General features: G+C 47.6%; 1 protein-coding gene across 1 annotated transcript; it reads right to left on the bottom strand.

Moving 5' to 3' along the window:
• Positions 1-1,848: 1,848 nt before the first annotated feature.
• LOC8041738 (probable electron transfer flavoprotein subunit alpha, mitochondrial) lies at positions 1,849-19,132 on the bottom strand. Its single transcript, XM_029984993.4, has 9 exons — positions 18,834-19,132; positions 16,266-16,424; positions 11,823-11,904; positions 10,859-10,941; positions 10,004-10,103; positions 8,256-8,366; positions 6,487-6,591; positions 5,163-5,314; positions 1,849-2,192 (listed from the first exon to the last, which is right to left on the bottom strand). Exons 1-9 carry the CDS (start codon positions 18,873-18,875, stop codon positions 1,998-2,000), a joined length of 1,029 nt encoding a protein of 342 aa, XP_029840853.1. The 5' UTR covers positions 18,876-19,132; the 3' UTR covers positions 1,849-1,997.
• Positions 19,133-19,190: the final 58 nt, after the last annotated feature.

Raw genomic sequence — 19,190 nt, 5'->3', positions numbered from 1 at the left:
GGCACCAGGGGCACATCTCCGACTGGCATATTTTACCGCATCCTCGTTTATGGCCCTTCGATTGCCGCCCAGTGACAACACGTTTGTTCGCCGTGATCCTGGCGGTAGCAGGCTGGCGGGGGTCAATGTGACAGACACCAGTTTAGCAGCCAGCCACTGACGGAAGCCACAGTGGTGGACGCGAGGCGGCAAACAACCACAAAGGCAAACATTGCGTCCGGTTACCTCCATCTCCAGGACGACCACAAGCGCGACATGCCGGCAATTGCGATGTAGTTTGTTTGCACTTTGAAAGCACTTTCAATGCATCGGCGGTGCGGGATGCAAAACACGCCAGTCGAAGTTGCGCTCTAGGCGCAGCGGTGGTATACATGGCGGACGCGTTTTACTGTAGTTCGTTCCGCAACCGGCCAGCTGACAAACTTGGGTGGCCGCGAGTTTGGACGCTACAACGGCAGCGCACATGGCGGCCCTTCTACAAACCCACCTGGATTGCAATAAGTAGCACGACACACTGGTTCTTGCAATATATTTTGTTGCCCGTTTGGGGGATGGTGACTCTATAATCCGCAGGAAGTGAAGAGACCCGCTAGGACACGAGCTCTGAAATTGGAGTCCTAGAAATACTACTCTGTTTTTTTTTTAAACAACCCAGGCGTTCCTAGAGTACCTCAGTTTGCCCGACTATCACTGTTTCTAAGGAGGCTGGGATCCTAGTTTAGGCATAGTGACCTTACCCAAGGATGGTTTTCTACAAGACGAAACAAACGGAAGTCTGTTAGAAGTCCAGTTTTAGAGGGAAGCCGTTATGCGCTAGGAGCTGGAAAAAAATGCATATGCGGATGATGACACAAAGTTCTGGATTGGTCGTGGCAAGTATGAATAAATAAAAAGAAAGGGCCACCAGCATGAGTCAGCTTTCTCTGGCATTGTGAGATAATGAGGTCCTGAGCCCTTGTTATCTCTAGGCATCGTCCTTGACATCGCCCTTGAGACAGTCCTAGACGTCGTCCTCCAGGCATTGTCCTAGACGTCGCAAAAATAACAGCTTCGCTGGTCCTCCCATCTTCATGTGAAGTGGAAGGGCTCTACAATTTTCTGGTAACCCTCACTGGTTTACTTTCACCCCAGTTATAAGGTGAAAGCCCTACTTGTCTCATTACGCGAAAAGGCGTCGGCGCTGGGCCCGAAGGATGGTCATTAAAATGTCATCAAGCGCGCTTTGCTCAAGGTCAAGGCAGCTGTGCCCCAGAAATAAAACGCAAAGTAAAGCACAGCAATGCAAATGCCTCGTCACAGAAGCTATCGTGAAGCCGGTGGGGTTCTCTGCACCTGTGCACTGGAGGAGCGTGATGTCACTGCCGGAGCGCCATGTGAAGAAGGAAGACGGGGCACTCTGCTTGTAGGAATGCTTTCACGGTAGTGCATAAAGTAGGTCACCGGCCGAGCTAAAAACTTGGCATACAAGAACCAAAAGAGCAGAAGCAGGTGGTGTGAGAAAGAGGAGAGGAGCGGAAAGGGCAAGGAAAATAGGATCAGAAACAGGTATTGTAAAGCGTCGCTGGCACTCGTGTTTGATCACGTGATGTGACTGGCGGGTGTAACTCATCAGCTCGGAAAGACGCATTGCTGAGTTTTGTGTCCAAACAGTGGGGACGTGAACGCTGTGTCAGTGTTCGGCTCGCACTCATTCATTCAGTGAGGGCACTAATTCCAGCTGAACATTGATGCAGTACTCGAACCATGACTTCCATCACTGGAGTGCAAAACCGGAAACGGTTAGGTGCCGGCCATGTAACACCTTCTGTGTTAATAAAACAAATGCAAGGACAAACAGACACTCCAGGCTACAAAACAATATTGTCCCTCGGACCTTCTCTTTCTGCCGCTGCACCAACTAGTACAACTCCACGACCGCACTTCGACGGACCTCCTCCGCCGCGGCTTCCATCTTCCCGTCTCTCGCAAACTGTCCCAAACTGACCCGCACGTGGGTCTCACTTGCTGAGGTACCCGTCGATCTTCTCTAGCATCTCGGGCACTGCCTTGAAGAGGTCGGCCACCAGACCCAGATCGGCCACCTGGAAGATGGGCGCCTCGGGGTCCTTGTTGATGGCCACTATCGTTTTGGAGTCCTTCATGCCTGCCAGGTGCTGGATGGCCCCCGAGATACCGACTGCGACGTACAGCTCCTGCGAGGAATGTTAGTGGTGACGCGCAAGAGCTTGGTACTCGCTACAGAGGAGAGACTATAACACGCTTTAAAGAGACTGAATTCCCATAAGCATTTCTTGAAGCGTCTGGATAGGGCATGCATGTCACAAAGTACTCCCCCCACCAATAAAACAGTACCTCGGTTTTGGCAACCCGAATAACCTTCCGATAAAATAAAGGTAGCCAACAAGGCATATTCGACATGTGTGCAAGAAGCGTGCAGTGTCTGTCCCTTAAGCCAGTGAAACTAAGCCCTTCAAACAATTGCCAACATTTGGGAGAGCTTTTTCTGGGCTTCCTTCTCAAACAGTGCCAACAAAAATTCTTTCAACAATTCTGGAATGCCCCGAGCTATGCCTGCTGTCACTTCAATTTAAAATATGCAGAGTTCACATGCCGCACGAAGTGGTTCTTACAAGGTTAGGTTCTCGGGAGAAAAAAAAAAATGAAAACCGCCTACCACATCTAAAGCATGTACGTTAAAAAAAATTACAGTAGGACACGCAAGACTGCTTACATGTAGGAAAGCGAAAGCATTATAGTCCCACGGGAGAAATGTTTTCCAAGTACGGCATCTAGGACAACCTCAAGGTCCACTTCTAGGACGACCTCTATGACAACGTCGAGGACGATGTCTAGGACGACGTCGTCCTTGAGCATACGAATGAGCGGCGCATGCTTTATGTCATATTTTTATGGCCATCTTTCGGGCACAATGACGCCGCTTTTTCGCATAATCAGACAAGTAAGGCTTTTGCCTTAATAACAAAAAAATTTGCAGCTACCTTTGTATTCAAAGACCTATATAAGCATGATGGGGACTATTTATCTGCAATTGTTTAAACTGTTTGGAGGACATTAAACGGTCGTTCCGGGAGTGAAGAACCTATATTTTTACCAATTTGGGGGAAACTGAATTTGTGTGTTGGAAGACAAGGTTGTGGGGGGGGGGAGAGAGATGTAGGGGACTGGAGGAAGGTGGGGAGGGAGGGAAGAGGAGAAGGGAGGGGTGGGGAAGGCATTCTTGTAGATAGGAGGAATCTGATGTGCCACGTAAAGTATATTTCCCTGCTAAAGTTAGCGTAGAAATTGAACTGTTGTATGGCTGAGGGCAAGTTCGTCTGCTTCTTGCGCAGGGGTTGCGGTGACGTCAGAACGCCGAGCTCTGATTGGCTTGAGTGGAAATATAGTGGGTCTCCGAGACCCACTACCTGGGCGCCGTCTGCTCCTTTGCAACGTCGTCTGCTGTTCAAAAGCTGCCTTTCCTTTACGAGAGAGCTCGACTTCGCCTCCCAGAGAGGACAGACGAAATAACTCGAGTGGTACAATCTGTTTTTGTCTAACAACTAGCAGACATATATCAAGGAGCGAAGCCAAAGGACTCGCGGGCACGGTGGCCGACCCGCCGAGGTTTGCTTGCTAACAACCGAGTACGAGGGTGGTTAGCGTCCGCAAGTTCCCTCCTTTTGTGTGCGGCATTGAGTGCATCGCGGAAGTTGTGTCGTAGACTCGCTGACACCAAGAAGTAATTATTGTTTTTGTTTTTAACGAAATTTTAAGGAAACTTATTTTTCTATGCCCTGTTATTTAAACAGACGAACACTTGCTCGGGGGTAATCCGATGGACTTCAATTAGCCCTCTGTATTTGCTCCAGTCACTTTTTCTAAGCTTACTGTTTCAACAGGCGGGGATAAAAACACGCTGCTTCGTTCAGTGTAGTGCGCGTGTGGCCCTGAACACCTAAGGGCATCACAGACCTGTTGTTGCTCTGTTTCGTGCGGCTAGGAGTCGCTTGTCCCTCTAAGAAGGGTGCAAGGTGCAGAGAACCAAGCACCTCTTTAATAGGCTAGAGTCTCGTTCGTTATCGGGATTAACCAGACAAATCGCTCCACCAAATAAGAACGGACAAGCACCACCATCAAGAAAGAGCTCTCAATTTGTCAATCCTGCCACAAATTTAAAATGCGATACACCGTCGTGAATGCGCCCAGCACATTCGAAGACGCAGCACGTTTTCATTTTCCCTGGTAACACTGCCCCTTGGACAGTGCCTGATTGGAGCCGACCTCTAAATCACACAGGACAGAAGCGGAACATTTTTTTCTCTTTTTTTAAACCAGCAACTACGCGAAGGACTCACGGCTACAGCCACAGCTGCTACAGCACATTCACCATTGCCGACGCCGAGATGTTTATGGTTTACATCCGCGACGCAACCTGACCCGCCCCACACCCCCTCCTCTTCGAGGAGGCGGAGCTTAGTATAACCTCCTCTCCCACCTTGACACCTCCTTTCCCATGCTCAGAAGACCGAAATGCGCCCACTTGCAAGGCGCATTGGTCACGAAACATCAGGTCATGTGGCATTGATTTCCCCCGCTAAATTTAACGGCCAAACTTAATTGGCATTTAAGTTCCAAGAATATTTATGCTAGATTTAGCGGAGAAACTTAATTGATGTAAAGTCCATGTGACATCAATTTTCCCACCTTGTGCGTGGGCACATCACGTTAAGTCCCATGAAATCAGTCTCCCCACTAAATTGATCAAAAAATGCATGAATGGACGAATGGGTTGAAAAAAGTTTGAGATGGGGGTTCAGTTTAAAAAGCATTTCATGCTTCTAGAACTGACATTAAACGCACAGAGTACCGTAATTGATCACACAAAGGTGGAAACCACAGCTCATTACGCTCCGTGCAAGCAAAAGCCGAGGCTACAAGCACGAGCATGTTGCCCGAGGCGCTTGCACTGCACGAGCACGCCCACTCGGCAGGAATGCTGCAAGCCTAGAGCTCGCCCTTACAGCTACAGTAGCATTTCAAGTGAAAGAGAGTGTCGTAATGCTCACCATGAGCCGCACATTCTCGAGGCGCGAGCGGGTACGTCGGTGCAGAAATTCTAATCTCGTCTCACCCGCGGAATTGCATCTCGGAGGTCCACTTACGGGAGCCACAATCTTGCCCGTCTGTCCGACCTGCATGTCGTTGGGCACAAAGCCCGCGTCCACCGCTGCCCGCGACGCCCCGACTGCGGCGCCTATCTTGTCTGCGAGGTCGTACAGCATCTTGAAGTTCTCGCCGCTCTTCATGCCTCGTCCTGCATAAAACGTGGCGGCACAGCGACCGGTTTGTCACGACCCGCACCGCGAATGCGCAGGTCTACAATATTATCGCAAATAGTACTAGTATCTGCAGAGAATGTCTAAAAAAAAGTTACCCATTTTGTAGCGTTAGCTACACTGGCCGAGGATGAGCAGTTTTGCGTGGCCCTCATAATGAGCCATGCTCATTATGCGGAGCGCGCGGTGGAGCTCCACATATTGAGCACGCATAATGAGCACGGCTCATTATGAGAGCCACGCGAAGCCGCCGCCGCGCTCGCCTCGCCGATCTGCGCATTCCAGAGGAGTGACGTCATAGCCGCGGCAGACGCACTGGCGCTGCCGCGTGCCCAGCTGTGCGCCTCCGTAGCGCAGTAGCCAAGCCCAACGTTGCACCGGAGCCGCTTGATAGCGCCTTTCGTTTTGTGCGCATAAGCTCACGCTACGTATATCCTGGCATAGCCAAGCTAAGCCACCGCAAATTTTGTTTTTTTTTGCAAAAGTAATTATGCATTGCCTAATGCTCAGTCTTCCCCCAACTGGAGTGCTGGTTGGAGGGAGGGTGCAAAACGGGGCAAGACGCACCTCCATATACAGCACATTGTAAAAGGGTCGAGTGTGAATGATGGCAGGTGTATGTTACATCCGCAGCACCATTTAAATTGTGTATTATAGCGTAATATTGTCTTCATTTTTTTTTTCTTTGGAGGGGAGTGGGGGAATGCATTTTGTTACATTGTTTTGGGAGTTAAGTGTTCCCAAAAATGCCCGAAGCTAGGATTTCAAATTGCTTGGTCGGTTTTCTTCTAACATTGAAAGTAAAGTTTAATTTTAGAGGATTATGAACGGTACAAAACAAGTTTAAATCCAAAAAAATAATTGTATCTCTGTGTGCTATTACAAAGGCTACAGAACCTAACGAGGCATAAGTGAAAATTCTAGGATGAAAATCTTTGAGGCCAAAGATTTCCTATACACCAACATGCAGCTTTAACGTTGCGGTGCTGCTGCGGTGCCGCTGCTGTCGTCGCGGCGCAGACACTTTAGAAGGTACTGGCTCCTGCGCATGCGCAGTGCCCGCACTTGGTGCGGGCAAACGCAGACTTGTTTATAAAGCGGCGTGTCAGTCTGTACGTCTTGCGTTGGCACAAAGCAAAAGATAGCTCACCTCCCGAGATCACCTTCTTGGCACTGGTCAGCTCCGGCCGTTCGCTCTTGCTCAGTTCCTGGCCCTCAAACGCCGACAGCGTCTGGTCAAACTCCGCAGTGGGGGCTGCGTGAAGCGCAATCGTCGACAAAATGGGTCGATGCCATAACAAAGAATACTGTACACGACTCGGTTTCTGCGAGGACCTAACGTTTGCGAATTACGCAACCCAACAAAATATTACGAAAAGTTCATCACGCCAATATGTTACCTCATGGTAACAAGCACGTAGCGTACCATTTCAAATCGCAAAATTTTGTTTCTGCAAAGTATTCTTGAAACTCAGAAATTGAAAAAATCTCGAAGCAAAAGTAGTTTCTGGTACTTTTAAAGCCAAGCTCTTAGGTGCCCGTTTCTGGATTGAGCGGCGCCACCGTCGGCGTAATTGCGGTGGAGTTTTTGCACGGTGACGTTTCGGCACCATGCCGAAACGTCGCCCTCGTGACGTCACCGGTGACCCTGGTGACGTCACTCGTCCCCTAATGCACTGCGGTGACGTTTTGGCACCATGCTGAAACGTCGCCCTCGTGACGTTTTAGCATGGTGCCGAAACATCACCGCGGTTACGCCACTGGTGGAGGAGGGGGAGGGGAGGAGGACGAGGAGGAGGGAAAATGAAGAGGGGGAGAGAGGATAAGGAGGGGGAGGAAGAGGGAGAGGGGAGGGAAGGACGAGGAGGGAGGAGGGGTATACCATTTCCTCACTGCCCTTCCCTCCTTCTCCTCAAGAGCTGTGCTCTAATTCGGCGTTACAGGGTGTTGTAAACGTCTTATTTTTTTTTTTAAAGGGGCGGTGCAATGATTTTATGATTAAAAGAATTTTCATCTCGTCATTTTTACATTGTTTATCGTGTCCCAGAGAATAGAGAAAACACTTCCTTCATTAAAAATGTTGCGATTCCGCTGCATAATCGCAAAGCAAAACTCGAGCTTTTTCCCCCACCTGCAGCCCCAAGTGGCAGCCGAAGGAACTACGGCGGAAAGATTACGTGACCTCGCTCGGCTCTAAGCTGCAGCCTAACGCCCGCTAATGCACACAGAGGGAGGGAGGGGAAGCGTCCTCCGAGATAGCACACGGGAAGCTACACGGCACTCCGAATGACGTCACTGGGAGTGCGACCAGGTGTGACCCTGAAGACTGGGAGTGAGTTGAGGGGTGCCCGAAATACCAATCTTTATCTTTTTTTTACGCAAAAACTAGGACACGCAGGCGAAATCGGTTTTCTGTTCTTTACTTCAGAAGTGTCAGGGGGCAACTTCCACAAATTTTTGACCGAAGTCCGAAAATTGTTGCACCGCCCCTTTAAAGGTATACTTGTAGTTTGATTGGAAGTTGGGCTAAATGGAGCGATACAACTATTTGCAATGTTTTCTTCGAGTGTAGGTATTAGTTTTAGATAGTAACTGTTTATTCTTTATGCAACAGGGGCAATACAAATGCAATACTACTGGACTGAGCAAATGAATTGGCAGTAGTATTTAAAAATAAATAAAATGCAAATGCCCCAACTTCGGCCTCCAGCTCCTTATTCACGAGGCATCCTAACGTAATGGTTGCTGACGGCAATACGATTAGAGCTAACTGTTCACGACCAACGAAAGCGTTTAGGTCCCTCGAAACTGAACGGCAAATGTGTGCGACTGTGGCCCCGTCGTCGGCAGTGACGAGTGCGAGGAGAGAAGAACAAAAACGGAACATGGTGGTGTAACGACGTAAAAACGAACACCTACCGTCTTCCGAAGCGGCGCCAGCGCCCGTTAAACCAACGGCCTCGAAGCATGTTCCCCGCACGAGGAGCACTTTCACGGTATCCTTGGCCTTGAGCGTCTGGACTGCGTTTCCTGCCGCGACACGGAAGATCCGATCATCAGTGGACGAAGCCAGGAATTCTTGCTCGTCGGTATCTTGTCAACGTTAGGGCTAGAGTCTCTGAGTAAGCTAGGCTTTGAGCACGGGTCGTCTGACTTTTCGACCTCAAGATGCTCTCGCCTGCCTCGCTTTATAGTCAAGGAGCCCTTCCCGGTCTTGACATTGATGCAAAAGAGCGGGGCAGAAGCCAACGCATCTTGTAGACGGTAATGCAAACGGTAGCGAGCATTTCGCTCACTGTTATGCATCAATCAATGGCCCAGATCTGCTAAAATACAGTCTAAGCTCAGTGTAACAGACCTGGTTACAACAGACATTTGGATATAACATACCGATTTGTGAAGTTCGGTTGGTTTTCCTCTACATACCATTGACTCAACTCCATATCTGCATACAGCATACTCCTCTTACAACAGACCAAAATCTTGGTCAACATCAAGGTCTGTTATAACGAGCTTAGACTGTAGGGCTTTAACTGGGAAAACACTTTACTTGGAAGCAGGGACGTTCGAAGAGACTTGGAAGGTTCGGGAACCGACAAGGGTACTGTGGGGTCCTAGGAACCCAGGGATTCCCCAGAGTACACCCTCAAGGATTCTCCAAGACCCGAAGTACCTCCAATTATCCCCGTCTCTAAAAAAAAAAAACTTCTCTCCAGTGGAAGCTTTATTTCTTTTTTAAACCTGAGCCGGTGATTCTCAAACGGGTGTCTGCGGACCCTTTGGGGTCCCTGAAGGACTCCTTGGCGTCCGCAAAGCCCTCAACCGTCGACTGACCCCGAGATTAAATAGACCAAACCGTGCGTGTCGAATGAGAGCACAGTTGATTATTCTCCACTCCCAAGCTTCGATGTACGCAAGGTGAAACAGAGTATAGCAGCAAAACTCTGAGGCATGCACGCACAAACAATAACTCCGCAGTCTCTCGACACAATCAGATAGAAGTGCTTCGCCCTAATTCGCCGACGCCGAGCTGTGCCACACGTATCGGTAAATATTTTTGTCCGTTTCATTAACATTAGACTGTCTCAATATCGCTGCCACTTGTTTAGTCGTAACTGCACCGTTAATGCCACCGTCCCGAACGTTTACTGACTTTGCGCCGCCATCTGCAAAAGAAAGGTACGGCTCACAATTCCTGACACCAAACCGTTTTCCAACGATCCAGTAACTGCCGCACAGGATTTCCGTTTCGTTCCGGCTCGGGTTGAATATAAAATGCCCGATTCCGGTTACGTTTTGTTCAGGCTCGGTCAAAAATAACGGTTTTGCTACAGCAGTTGGGTTCGCATCCGGGTTTGGTTCGACATCCTGCAATCAGAAGGGATGGGCGTTCCCTGAGATTGAAATGTTTGAGAAACCCTGGCTTAAAGGAACATTCTGGCGTTTTTTTCATAGTCCCCGATTTCCCTGAAAATGTGCTAAATACACCAACAAACATTGCAAAAATAGGCCCCCAAATATTGGGCCAAAAAAAAATTTTTTTAGAAATTTATTGATATTACATAGTTGTGAATTGTGTTGTGTGTATGTTTATACAGCCAGAAGTTAGTCATCCCCAATGAGCATAGTTGTTGCAGGGCTAAGACCATAACGAAGTTGCAACGTACCCGCGTAAATGGAGCGCACAAATGTGTCGGGAGACTTGATGTCCAGCACGTCGGACACGGGAGACACGTCCAACTTGGAAGCCACCCGTGGAAGTAGGTTCTGGAACGAAGATAAGCGTTCAATTGTCTTTCTATTCCACCTGCGGTTCCCGGCAGGGTGAGGACGGCGGGGAGAGGTTTCGGTCGTCCCGCCTCCGGTGCGAGCTTCCAACCTTCCATAACAATAACGCAAAGACATTTTGCGAGTCTCCCCGTTGTTCTCGTCCTGCCACCGACCGTAGTAGCACACGACACGAAAAAACGCTCGAGGTCGCCTTGCGTTCCTGCGAGTAAGCTATGACGCTTGGAACACCCGTTTCCAACCGGTGTGCTCAGCACCCTGAAGTAGAGCAGGCGCTTCAGTGTCCCCAGAAGGGCAACAAGATGCAGCACAGGGGACGGCGAAAGAGCACTTTGGACTACCGTAGTCCTGGCAGTGCATTGAAGAAGCACCGGCGACGAAGACGAGCAGAAGCGGACATTGCCCTTGTCTGCTCACCTTCTTGGTAACCCACGGGCTGCTGGAGTTTACGGCTGCGGGGCAAGCTACGGCAGAATGCAAGTCTGCTGTATCTACGTTCCTCCGCTGCCATGCCGCCGCCGGGATTACGGAGATTCACGGCGTTATACGCGTTGAATCTCCGTAATCCCGGAGATTCAACACCACTGTACAAGCCTAGTCGAGAGTACGGGCTGAACCGCATTTTTTTTTTGCCCTGCATACGTTCCGGCTTACGTACGGGCTTTCGCACGCTTTACACAATAAAGATGTCTGCGTCATGCTTCGAACGCAAGTACAGAAGGGGTCCTCCTTGCCTTGCCGAACGCAGTGGAAGCAGCCACAATGTGCGTGAACTGGAACTGTTTGCAGGAGGCCAGCACGACTGGTGTGATCCGCTCTGCGAATGCAAACAGAAAAAGGAAAGAAACAAAATTGATTTCTCTGGGCTTGTGTAAACAACCACTACAAAGCTGTTGAGAAACCACGGCGAGAAATTCTATGCAAAAACTTTGAGCGTAGTTGTTTGTATGTTTACTTGTGTTTCTTTTGAAGACTAAAGTAAGATTGTAAGCAGCTTTGGCAGTGCAAAGTTGACAATGCAGAATGTGAAGAAAAAATGAGTGAAGGCAAGCTGTTGGAGGTTTATCACGATTCAGGAAAAACAAGTTTTCCTTATCATCACTTTCTTTTAGATTCTTTCTTTTTTACTGTCCCTTCTGCTATTGAAAACTATTGTTTCCCTTACCCAGGCTAATTTACATTGTATAAAGTGTGAGCTTTAAAGGTACGGTAGAACCTGCGTCAAACAAATCGGTGCTAACAGCAATTAATACACCGAGCAAGAGCGCTGCTGAAATTTGGTCCATTAACCATGCAATTTTACCTGTTTGTGAAACTTAACTGGGGTGCACAGATTCCTAGACAGCATGAATTTTGTCAGTCATCGAAATGTGGCAATATGCGTATTTGCGCGCATGAATCATTTGGCCAGGGCGGTGCGAACTGCTAACCTGTGGTTTTTAACTAACGTCACACATCAGTAATTACGCAAGCGCACAACAACACAAAAGTCATCCAGATTGGAACAATTGGGGGCGAAGAACAGACTTCATTGAATCTGTCTGTAACTGCATGCATCCTCAAAGACACTTCAATCCCCTACAGGATAGGAACACTAAATTCGGAAGCGATGTGAAAGATTGCACTGGAGGCGGAGCAACTGAAGAACCTCCCTGCCATTCTAATCCTGGCAGTGACTAGACTAGACTACAGACTCACCGGGCAGAAGGCCATCGAAAGCCTCGTTGTCGGCCACTAGCAGCTTCATCAGTCCATCTGCTTTGCTCACCTCGGAGGCCGCCTGCCACAAAAACACCGGCAGACGATTCTCAATCTTTTGCGGTCGTGCACGTCAAGCCGTACCCCAAGGAGCATTTAAAGTTTCTCTTGAAAAGTCGCAGACTTACAGTTCCTTTAACTGAAACACAATTAAGTTACCAATATGGCTATCAATGCAGAATGTCATTCTTACGGAAGCTAAGTCAGATCTCGCAAGCGTCGCGTGTGTTGGCCGCCTGCAGCACAGCAGCGCCGCATCGCATGACACTGCTCACACCACACGACGCTAAGGCGTCGCACGACGCCATTTAAAGAGATACTGAATCAAAACCCAAAATATACCTCTCACGTACAGAAATAAGTTAAACGTGATTAACTCAATCTGCTAATGACAATCGCACGCTTGTATTTTGAACGGATGGCTATATTTTTTGTTCCAAAAGGCCGATTCCAGCAAGCGCTCAAAGATCCGCCATCGGAAAGCGCGACGCATCCCATGAGACGTGACACCGAATGGCCCAGCACGGGCAAAGCTGCTTGGGGGTTGGCGTGGTTATGAGCTCCGCCACTTCAGTGTCGTCAATGTCTTAGAACCTGGCCGTTCTCGTTGCCCCTCCCCGCTCCCCGCAGGAGCTGACTAGGTCAAGAGGGAGGGGAAATCAGGATCTCGACAGGGCTCGCGCGGCTGCAACTTGCTGCCATACTTTCGTGGAGCAGACCTGCTTTTAATGGGATACTTTAATGAAATTTGAGATATACACGTCATGTTCAGAAATAGGCTGAATATAATACACAATATCCGTAAATGACAATCGCACGTTTGTATATTTTGAGCCCGATGGCTGTATTTTTCGTTATAAACGGCCCACTCTGGCATGCGCTCTGAGAGCGGCCAGCAGAGAGCATGTCGCATCCGATGCCATTGTGACGTAGTCCCTCTCACGATGAGCAAAGCTGCAGCGAGGCCGACGTTGTTAGGATGCCCTAGCCATTTCAGCCACCGAAGCGGTCGAACCACGCCAGCGATTGGGCCACTGCAACTAACCGCAAAGATGCTTTTGTGTGAATTTTGAGCGACGGGTTAATCTTCTATTGTCTTGTAGGGGAGAACAGCGACGTCTAGAACACAGAAAAGAGAGTCCCGGTAAGTAAGGAATTTCGTCCCTCCCCTCTTATTGTGCTGGCCGTAGAGCAGTCGGGATGACGTCAGATTCAAAGCTTGTATAGTTCTAGGCGATACAGTTACCTTCACTACCTGTCAAGGCTCCTAGATGGGCGTTACAAACGAGGCTTTAGCGACATCCACCAGGTGCTCTTTGCTAGTCGTTTAATTTGTTTTAAAATTTCTTTTTGTGTCTCTTTTAACAAGATATTGGTGTGCCCAATGCTCCTTTGAACACATATAGACCAAACAATAAGCACCGAAATTTTGTTGTAGTACAGTAAAGCCTCGTTATAACAAAGTTCAAGGAGCGGTCGTAATTATTTCGTTATAACCATTAGTTTGTTATAGCCAATGTCCATTTCCCACTATTAGCGAGCAAGGGGAATTATGATTGCTTTGTTCTATCCATTAGTTTGTTATATCCCATTTTGTTATAACGAGGTTTAGTTGTATCTCTTTAAGGTCATAGTGACGTAACAACATTCAGTTTATTCCTTCTAAACAATGTTTTGGTGCCTTTTCAAGCAAAAAATTGGTGTCTCCGTGGCGTGGCCAGAACGTGGTTGACAATAGGTACTAGAATTTCGTTGCAGTATCCCTTTAAAGGGACACTAACACCACCCAAATTTTTTTTTTTTTTTTTTTTAATTTTTTGACAGGTGATTTATTATGGTGTCGGAATACTACCCAATTAATATTTTGCTACAAAGTCACATGTTTTTTTTAATAAAGCCAAAAAACGTAACTGCTCGAAACTGAAACCGAAACCCCAGCACCGCACAAAGAAGTAGAGAGGAGAGAGTGAGTGGCGGAAGTCATGTGGCTACACCCGACCATGCGTTTTTTTTTTTTCTTCCGGCTGCAGCAGACGAAATGCGTTCCGGGATTCGTTCGCCGTGCAATTCCTTTGCAGTTACGTTTGTTCCGCTCGCTGTTCTGTACTTCAAGATGAATTGTTTTGTACACTTAAGTGTTGGCAATGTGTAGTAGTAGTAGTAGTAGTGAGTGCCTGTGGTGAATTCCCGAGATCGGCTCGGAAAAGAATGCTCCCAAGATGTTGCGTGAAGAGCTGCCTCACATGTCCTGCATCTGAAAGTGGCATTGCGTGGCAGAGGTGTCGAAAATTGAATCCCATACCATCTAGTTCAGCGACGTATCGTTCACAACAATTTTTTTTTTCAGTGATAACTGTAAAAAAAAAAGAAATGTAAACATAGCAAAATGTTTGAAAAAAAGAAAAATGGTACGCCTACACTAGGGATTGAACACGTGCCCACTGCGTGTGAAGCGGACATCTTTCCGCTGAGCTACTGAAGGAACTCTTGATATCTAGTAATGCAGACGGTCGACTGCATGTCGGAAAGTTTGCTGCTGATTCCCTCCAGTGCATACACTCCCAGATTGAAGTCGGGCAGCACCACGCATTGGCCACATTCGCACCTAGTAAAGAAACTGTACGCGTGAGTATTGAACTCGATGTACGCACTTCGTGCTTGACGTTTGCGCGAGCGATGTCTTTGGCCACAAGAAGGGACGACGGCTCAGCGACGTCTTCGTGCAACTGGCTTGCTGGTCGGGCGTGTCGTATGGGATTAATAGCAATTCTTTTGACCAGTCCAAAAGTTCCCTCTCGAAGGAAGACAGAATTCACCGGTACCGTGAAGGACAGTTCTTAAGTAGAGGCTCCACGTCTGTCGTCCACTGCCACCCGCGAGTACCACGAAACGCAAAACGACGCCATGTTGAGAATTATGCAGTGAACGCACAGAATGCTTCCGGTTATCTGTGCTACCTTATTTTTCAATTAACACATTTGCAGCTTTTTGAAACCACAAAAAAATGGGTTTCATATTTTTTTTTTTTTCAATTTTAGTATTGACTGTATGCCTTCAATGACCCACGACTTTGATTAAATTTGGTGGTCGTGTCGAAACCTTAGAAAACGGCCCGTGACCATGGAAAAGAGAGTGAGCGTAACTCAAACCGGCCAGTTCTTGATCGGCAGTTTTCGGGCGGAAAGAAACCAAATTTTGAGCCGCAAATTCTGTTCTGGGTAGTTGGGCTCTCATATGTCACATACAACTAAAAACCTCGGCGAGCATAAATACCCCGTCAGTGTCCGTTTAAAGGGGTGGTGCAACAATTTTCGGATTTTCGCCAATCAATCGCGAGAATAGACCGATCTCACCGAGTGTTTGGTGCATGCGTGACACCGCCATAACTTTAGCTCAAAGAAGGAAGACGGCGGTGCACGATAGGACTCGTGCCATCTCGTGCTGTACATGCGCAGAGCTTTAGCAAGGTTGCCGCACGTGCAGAAAGACTAATCCCTCGATGCTTTGCGGCAGCGTAGTCAAACTGGCTGTTGAGATCGGTCTATTGGTTTGTGTCGCTTATAGAATGAAGTACAAAAAACTATCTTTTCTTGCACAAGCTAGCTTTTATATTCAAAAAAAAAGAATCTAAACAAATGGAAGGTTTGGGGTAGTACTCAACTTGCACAGTCTTTCGCGTGAGGTGCACATGTGTTGTCACTGGGAGTATCACATTCAATTCTATATTCAGGACCCCCAGCCCTCGACTTCTGAAGGTCCGATTCAACTATGATACCTTCCACTGAAGATTGAGGCGAGCGACCGAGACAAAAGACGGTTCGCCATGAGAAAGACGAGAAGGGTAGCGGCAGAGAGAAAACGGTTTCGTTCACTTCCGAGAGATCACTGACTGCCACGTGCAGCTGCAGTACGGAAAAACAAATTTCTTCCTTCGGGATAATGGAGCTCATTAGCAGTATTTCCGGGGGCGGAGGGCACACTTTATCTTACTTGTGCCAAGATAAACAATCTAAAAATATAAGCTGCAACTTTTTTTTTTTTTTTCACAATGAAATTGTTGCACTGCCCCTTTAACACCACGACCTGACCATGTCATGTGACAATTAATCAGTCTGGCAATAAAAAAAATGTATTGGGACCCCCCCCAACACTTGCATGTTGCAATTCTGCATGTGACAGCTTAATTGATAGATCCAAATACAGTCGTCAATTTCACGTAACTTAACTGCACAAACCTTTATGCAATTAAGTCACGAACCATAAAATCCTAGGCACACCGAAATGCCTTGTCAGCATCCCTTCAAATTTAGTCTCTCGTTCCATTCTGTCACGAGCTCCGCCAGCCTGCAATTGCCAGACGGGAAGACAATAAAGAAGCCGCACCTTCGAGATGCCCTTGCCGACGACGAGACAGGCGACGTCTCCGCCAATTTTCTTGGCAGCTGCGATGGCGCTGAGCGTCGACGGCAAAAGCTGGCCCTCATTGTGGTCCGCGATCACCAGGGTGCTGTTGTTGCGCGACAGCGCTGTTGTGGCCAGGCCCTGCAATCGTTCAGTCGAGTTTGGTGGAAGTCGGCAAACAGAAGCGGCTGCTTTTAACTTCCCAAACTAGAAACGTTTTTGGAATACCCAGGCTTCACTCTTTCTGGCATGCCATTCATTACCTCTATTTTCAAAATAGCCATTGAGAGAACAGTAAAGGAAGGTGATGCCAAAACCAACAATCAAATTTTAATGCGCACTCCAGCAGAGCGACGTCGCATGTTGTTTAGCTTGCAAGTCAAGCGGGAAGCCTAGATTTTCTGGTGTTTTAAGCATGCTTTTTTGTTGTTTTTTTTTTTTGCTGGCACAAGTTTTGTTTTTGTAAATCGTCAGGAACGAGCTGCACTGCCACCATATTATACAACATCTGACATCATGTTTTCGCTGTTGTCAGTAAGGCGTCTCAACCTTTCAGACCAAATTTGAAACTTTAATAACTTTGTGAAAACAAACGATTGCAACTCGTAATTTGGGTTGCCGATTTCGAAATCAAAATTTTGCCAGAACACTGACAACGTCCCCAAAAGTGTTTGTATTTTTTGCCAGGCGATTTAGTATGCGATCAGAAGACTACCCAATCAATATTTTGTTACAAAGTCGCATCTCTTTTTAATAAAGTAAAAAAAGCGCAACTGCTCAAAACTGAAACATGTGCACGGAGGCTTGGAGGAGAGTTGCCGGAAGTCAGGGGCTATCACACCCTACCCAGTTTTTTTTCTGTCCGTCTGCTTCTCGGGGTTGTCAAGCAGACGACGACAAGGACGTTGCTTGAACCGTTTGTTGTGCGATTCTTTCGCACTTATATCCATTCCCCTCGCTGTTCTGCGCCTGAAGATCGATTGGCCGGTACCACGAACGACAGTTCCGAATGAGCCACGCCACGTCCATTGCAACATTGGTTCGCTGTGCGTCGCCTTTCCGGCGCCCAGCCCGCAGTACGTCGCCATATTGAGAATGATGTGCACATCTACTTCCCGTCATCTGTGCAACAATTTTTTTTCGATCAGCGTATTTGCAGTTTTTTGAAGGTCATGAAAACAGGGTTCATATTCTTTTCTATTTTTAATATTGATAGCGTTCTTTCGATGACCCACGACTTTAAATGTATTTGATACACATAGTTTGAACACCACGTGTAGAAAAGAGAGTGAGGGCGACTGAAATCGGCCAATTCACGACCGGCTGTTTATGGGCCGAAAGGAAACAAATTTAGTAGCTGGGCTCTTATAGGTCATGCTTGAATAAAAACTTTGGTGAGCATAAATATCCTGTTAGTGTCCCTTTAAGACGTCGTCTGATGCGTATAGATTTAAAGTGGCTATTGGTTGCAGTTGGCTCATTACTGTTTAATAAAACCGGTATGTTACAAAATAACATCCTTTTTTCTCCCCTTCTAGTTCGCTGCTTCTGGGGCAAACAGTTCCATTGCATTTCTACCTCTGGCAAGACTATACACAGCTTGCATAAGACGTCATCACACCGTACCAATGGTCGTTCCTACTTCTGCCGACTAAGGCAAACTTGGTGGTGTGGAATCTATGCAGCAGGAAGAAGCAATCTATGCACATAGCAGCAAGATCCTTCACAATACCCACTGACGTGATATCAGTGCGAGCCCCCCATGTACACTCCCTATCACTTTAAATGCGGGCGTAGCAGAAGCTACAAGAGCGAGCTCCAGGCTATCGGCATCCCCGAGAAACGCGCTTGTGCAGTACAAGTTTGTAGCTCCGGCTTTGCCCGCACATAAAGTGCGCCAAAGTATATGCGTGGACCATCAAATTTCAAGAAATTATACTTCTTTTGTTTGTTTGGCTAATGGGTGAGACGGTCCAATAAAAACAAAGGGGGGGGGGGGGGGCATACCTAAGGGTGAGGAGGATGACTGTGCAAAACTAAATTTCACTTTTTTTTTTTTTTTTTTTTTTTTCTTTTTGTGTCATGACTGTCGCTAGAATGCATCGCACTGCGCTCAGCTCTGCACGATGCATGCATTATACAGACTGCGTAATTTGAAAGTGGGACTATGTATTTTGTCTAGAAGCTATCTCGACTGCCACATGTTATAGAGATTAGTAGCATTCTGGACCGCTTGCGGAATAGATAAGGACACAGAACACGAGGATTGTACCGGCCTATAAAAAATGTACGTATCATTTCGAGTCCTCGACCATGTCGAGACTTCATTTTAGTAGAACTTTTCGGTGGCATTGATTGGAATTCGTTCCCAACACGATCATTTCCGGGATACGTACAAGCGAGACCAGAGTCGAGTAGTACTTAAATCGGGAAACGAAATCTCCCAGATTTGTGTCAATATCGCGAACCGCTGGGTTGCACTTGAAACAAGCCTAAACGGAGGTTGACGTTGGTTAAAGTTCTCGCGTTTAGACAAATGTGGCATTTCACCTGAGCGACATTTCTTTGCAGCAGAAGCCTCAGCGACAGCATGTTCGATGTTTGGAGAGAACTTTCCAACGGTCACGGAAGGGTTGCGGAATGGGAGAGAAAGTATGACGAATGTCCTTGGGGGAATTTTCACGAAATCGCCGGGCGCATCACAAGCCACTCGACCGACTGTGTCCACTAAAAAGACGAGTGTACTTTTTACTCTCAAGGTGGCGCTAACCGCTAACCGCGCAATCATCATTATCGTTACAAAATGTGTTACCTCTGTCGTGGTTCGAATATTCTTTTAATGGTACCGCTACTTGACCGGCTTGGTGTGTTTGGCTTGTGCTTCGACTTTCTATGAATCTGACGGAT

The sequence above is a fragment of the Ixodes scapularis genome, unplaced genomic scaffold (genome assembly GCF_016920785.2).
Source record: "Ixodes scapularis isolate PalLabHiFi unplaced genomic scaffold, ASM1692078v2 PGA_scaffold11__112_contigs__length_91849675, whole genome shotgun sequence".
Classification (NCBI taxonomy): domain Eukaryota; kingdom Metazoa; phylum Arthropoda; class Arachnida; order Ixodida; family Ixodidae; genus Ixodes; species Ixodes scapularis.
The sequence above is the reverse complement of the archived record's forward strand: the minus strand, read 5'-3'. Positions and strand labels throughout refer to the sequence as shown.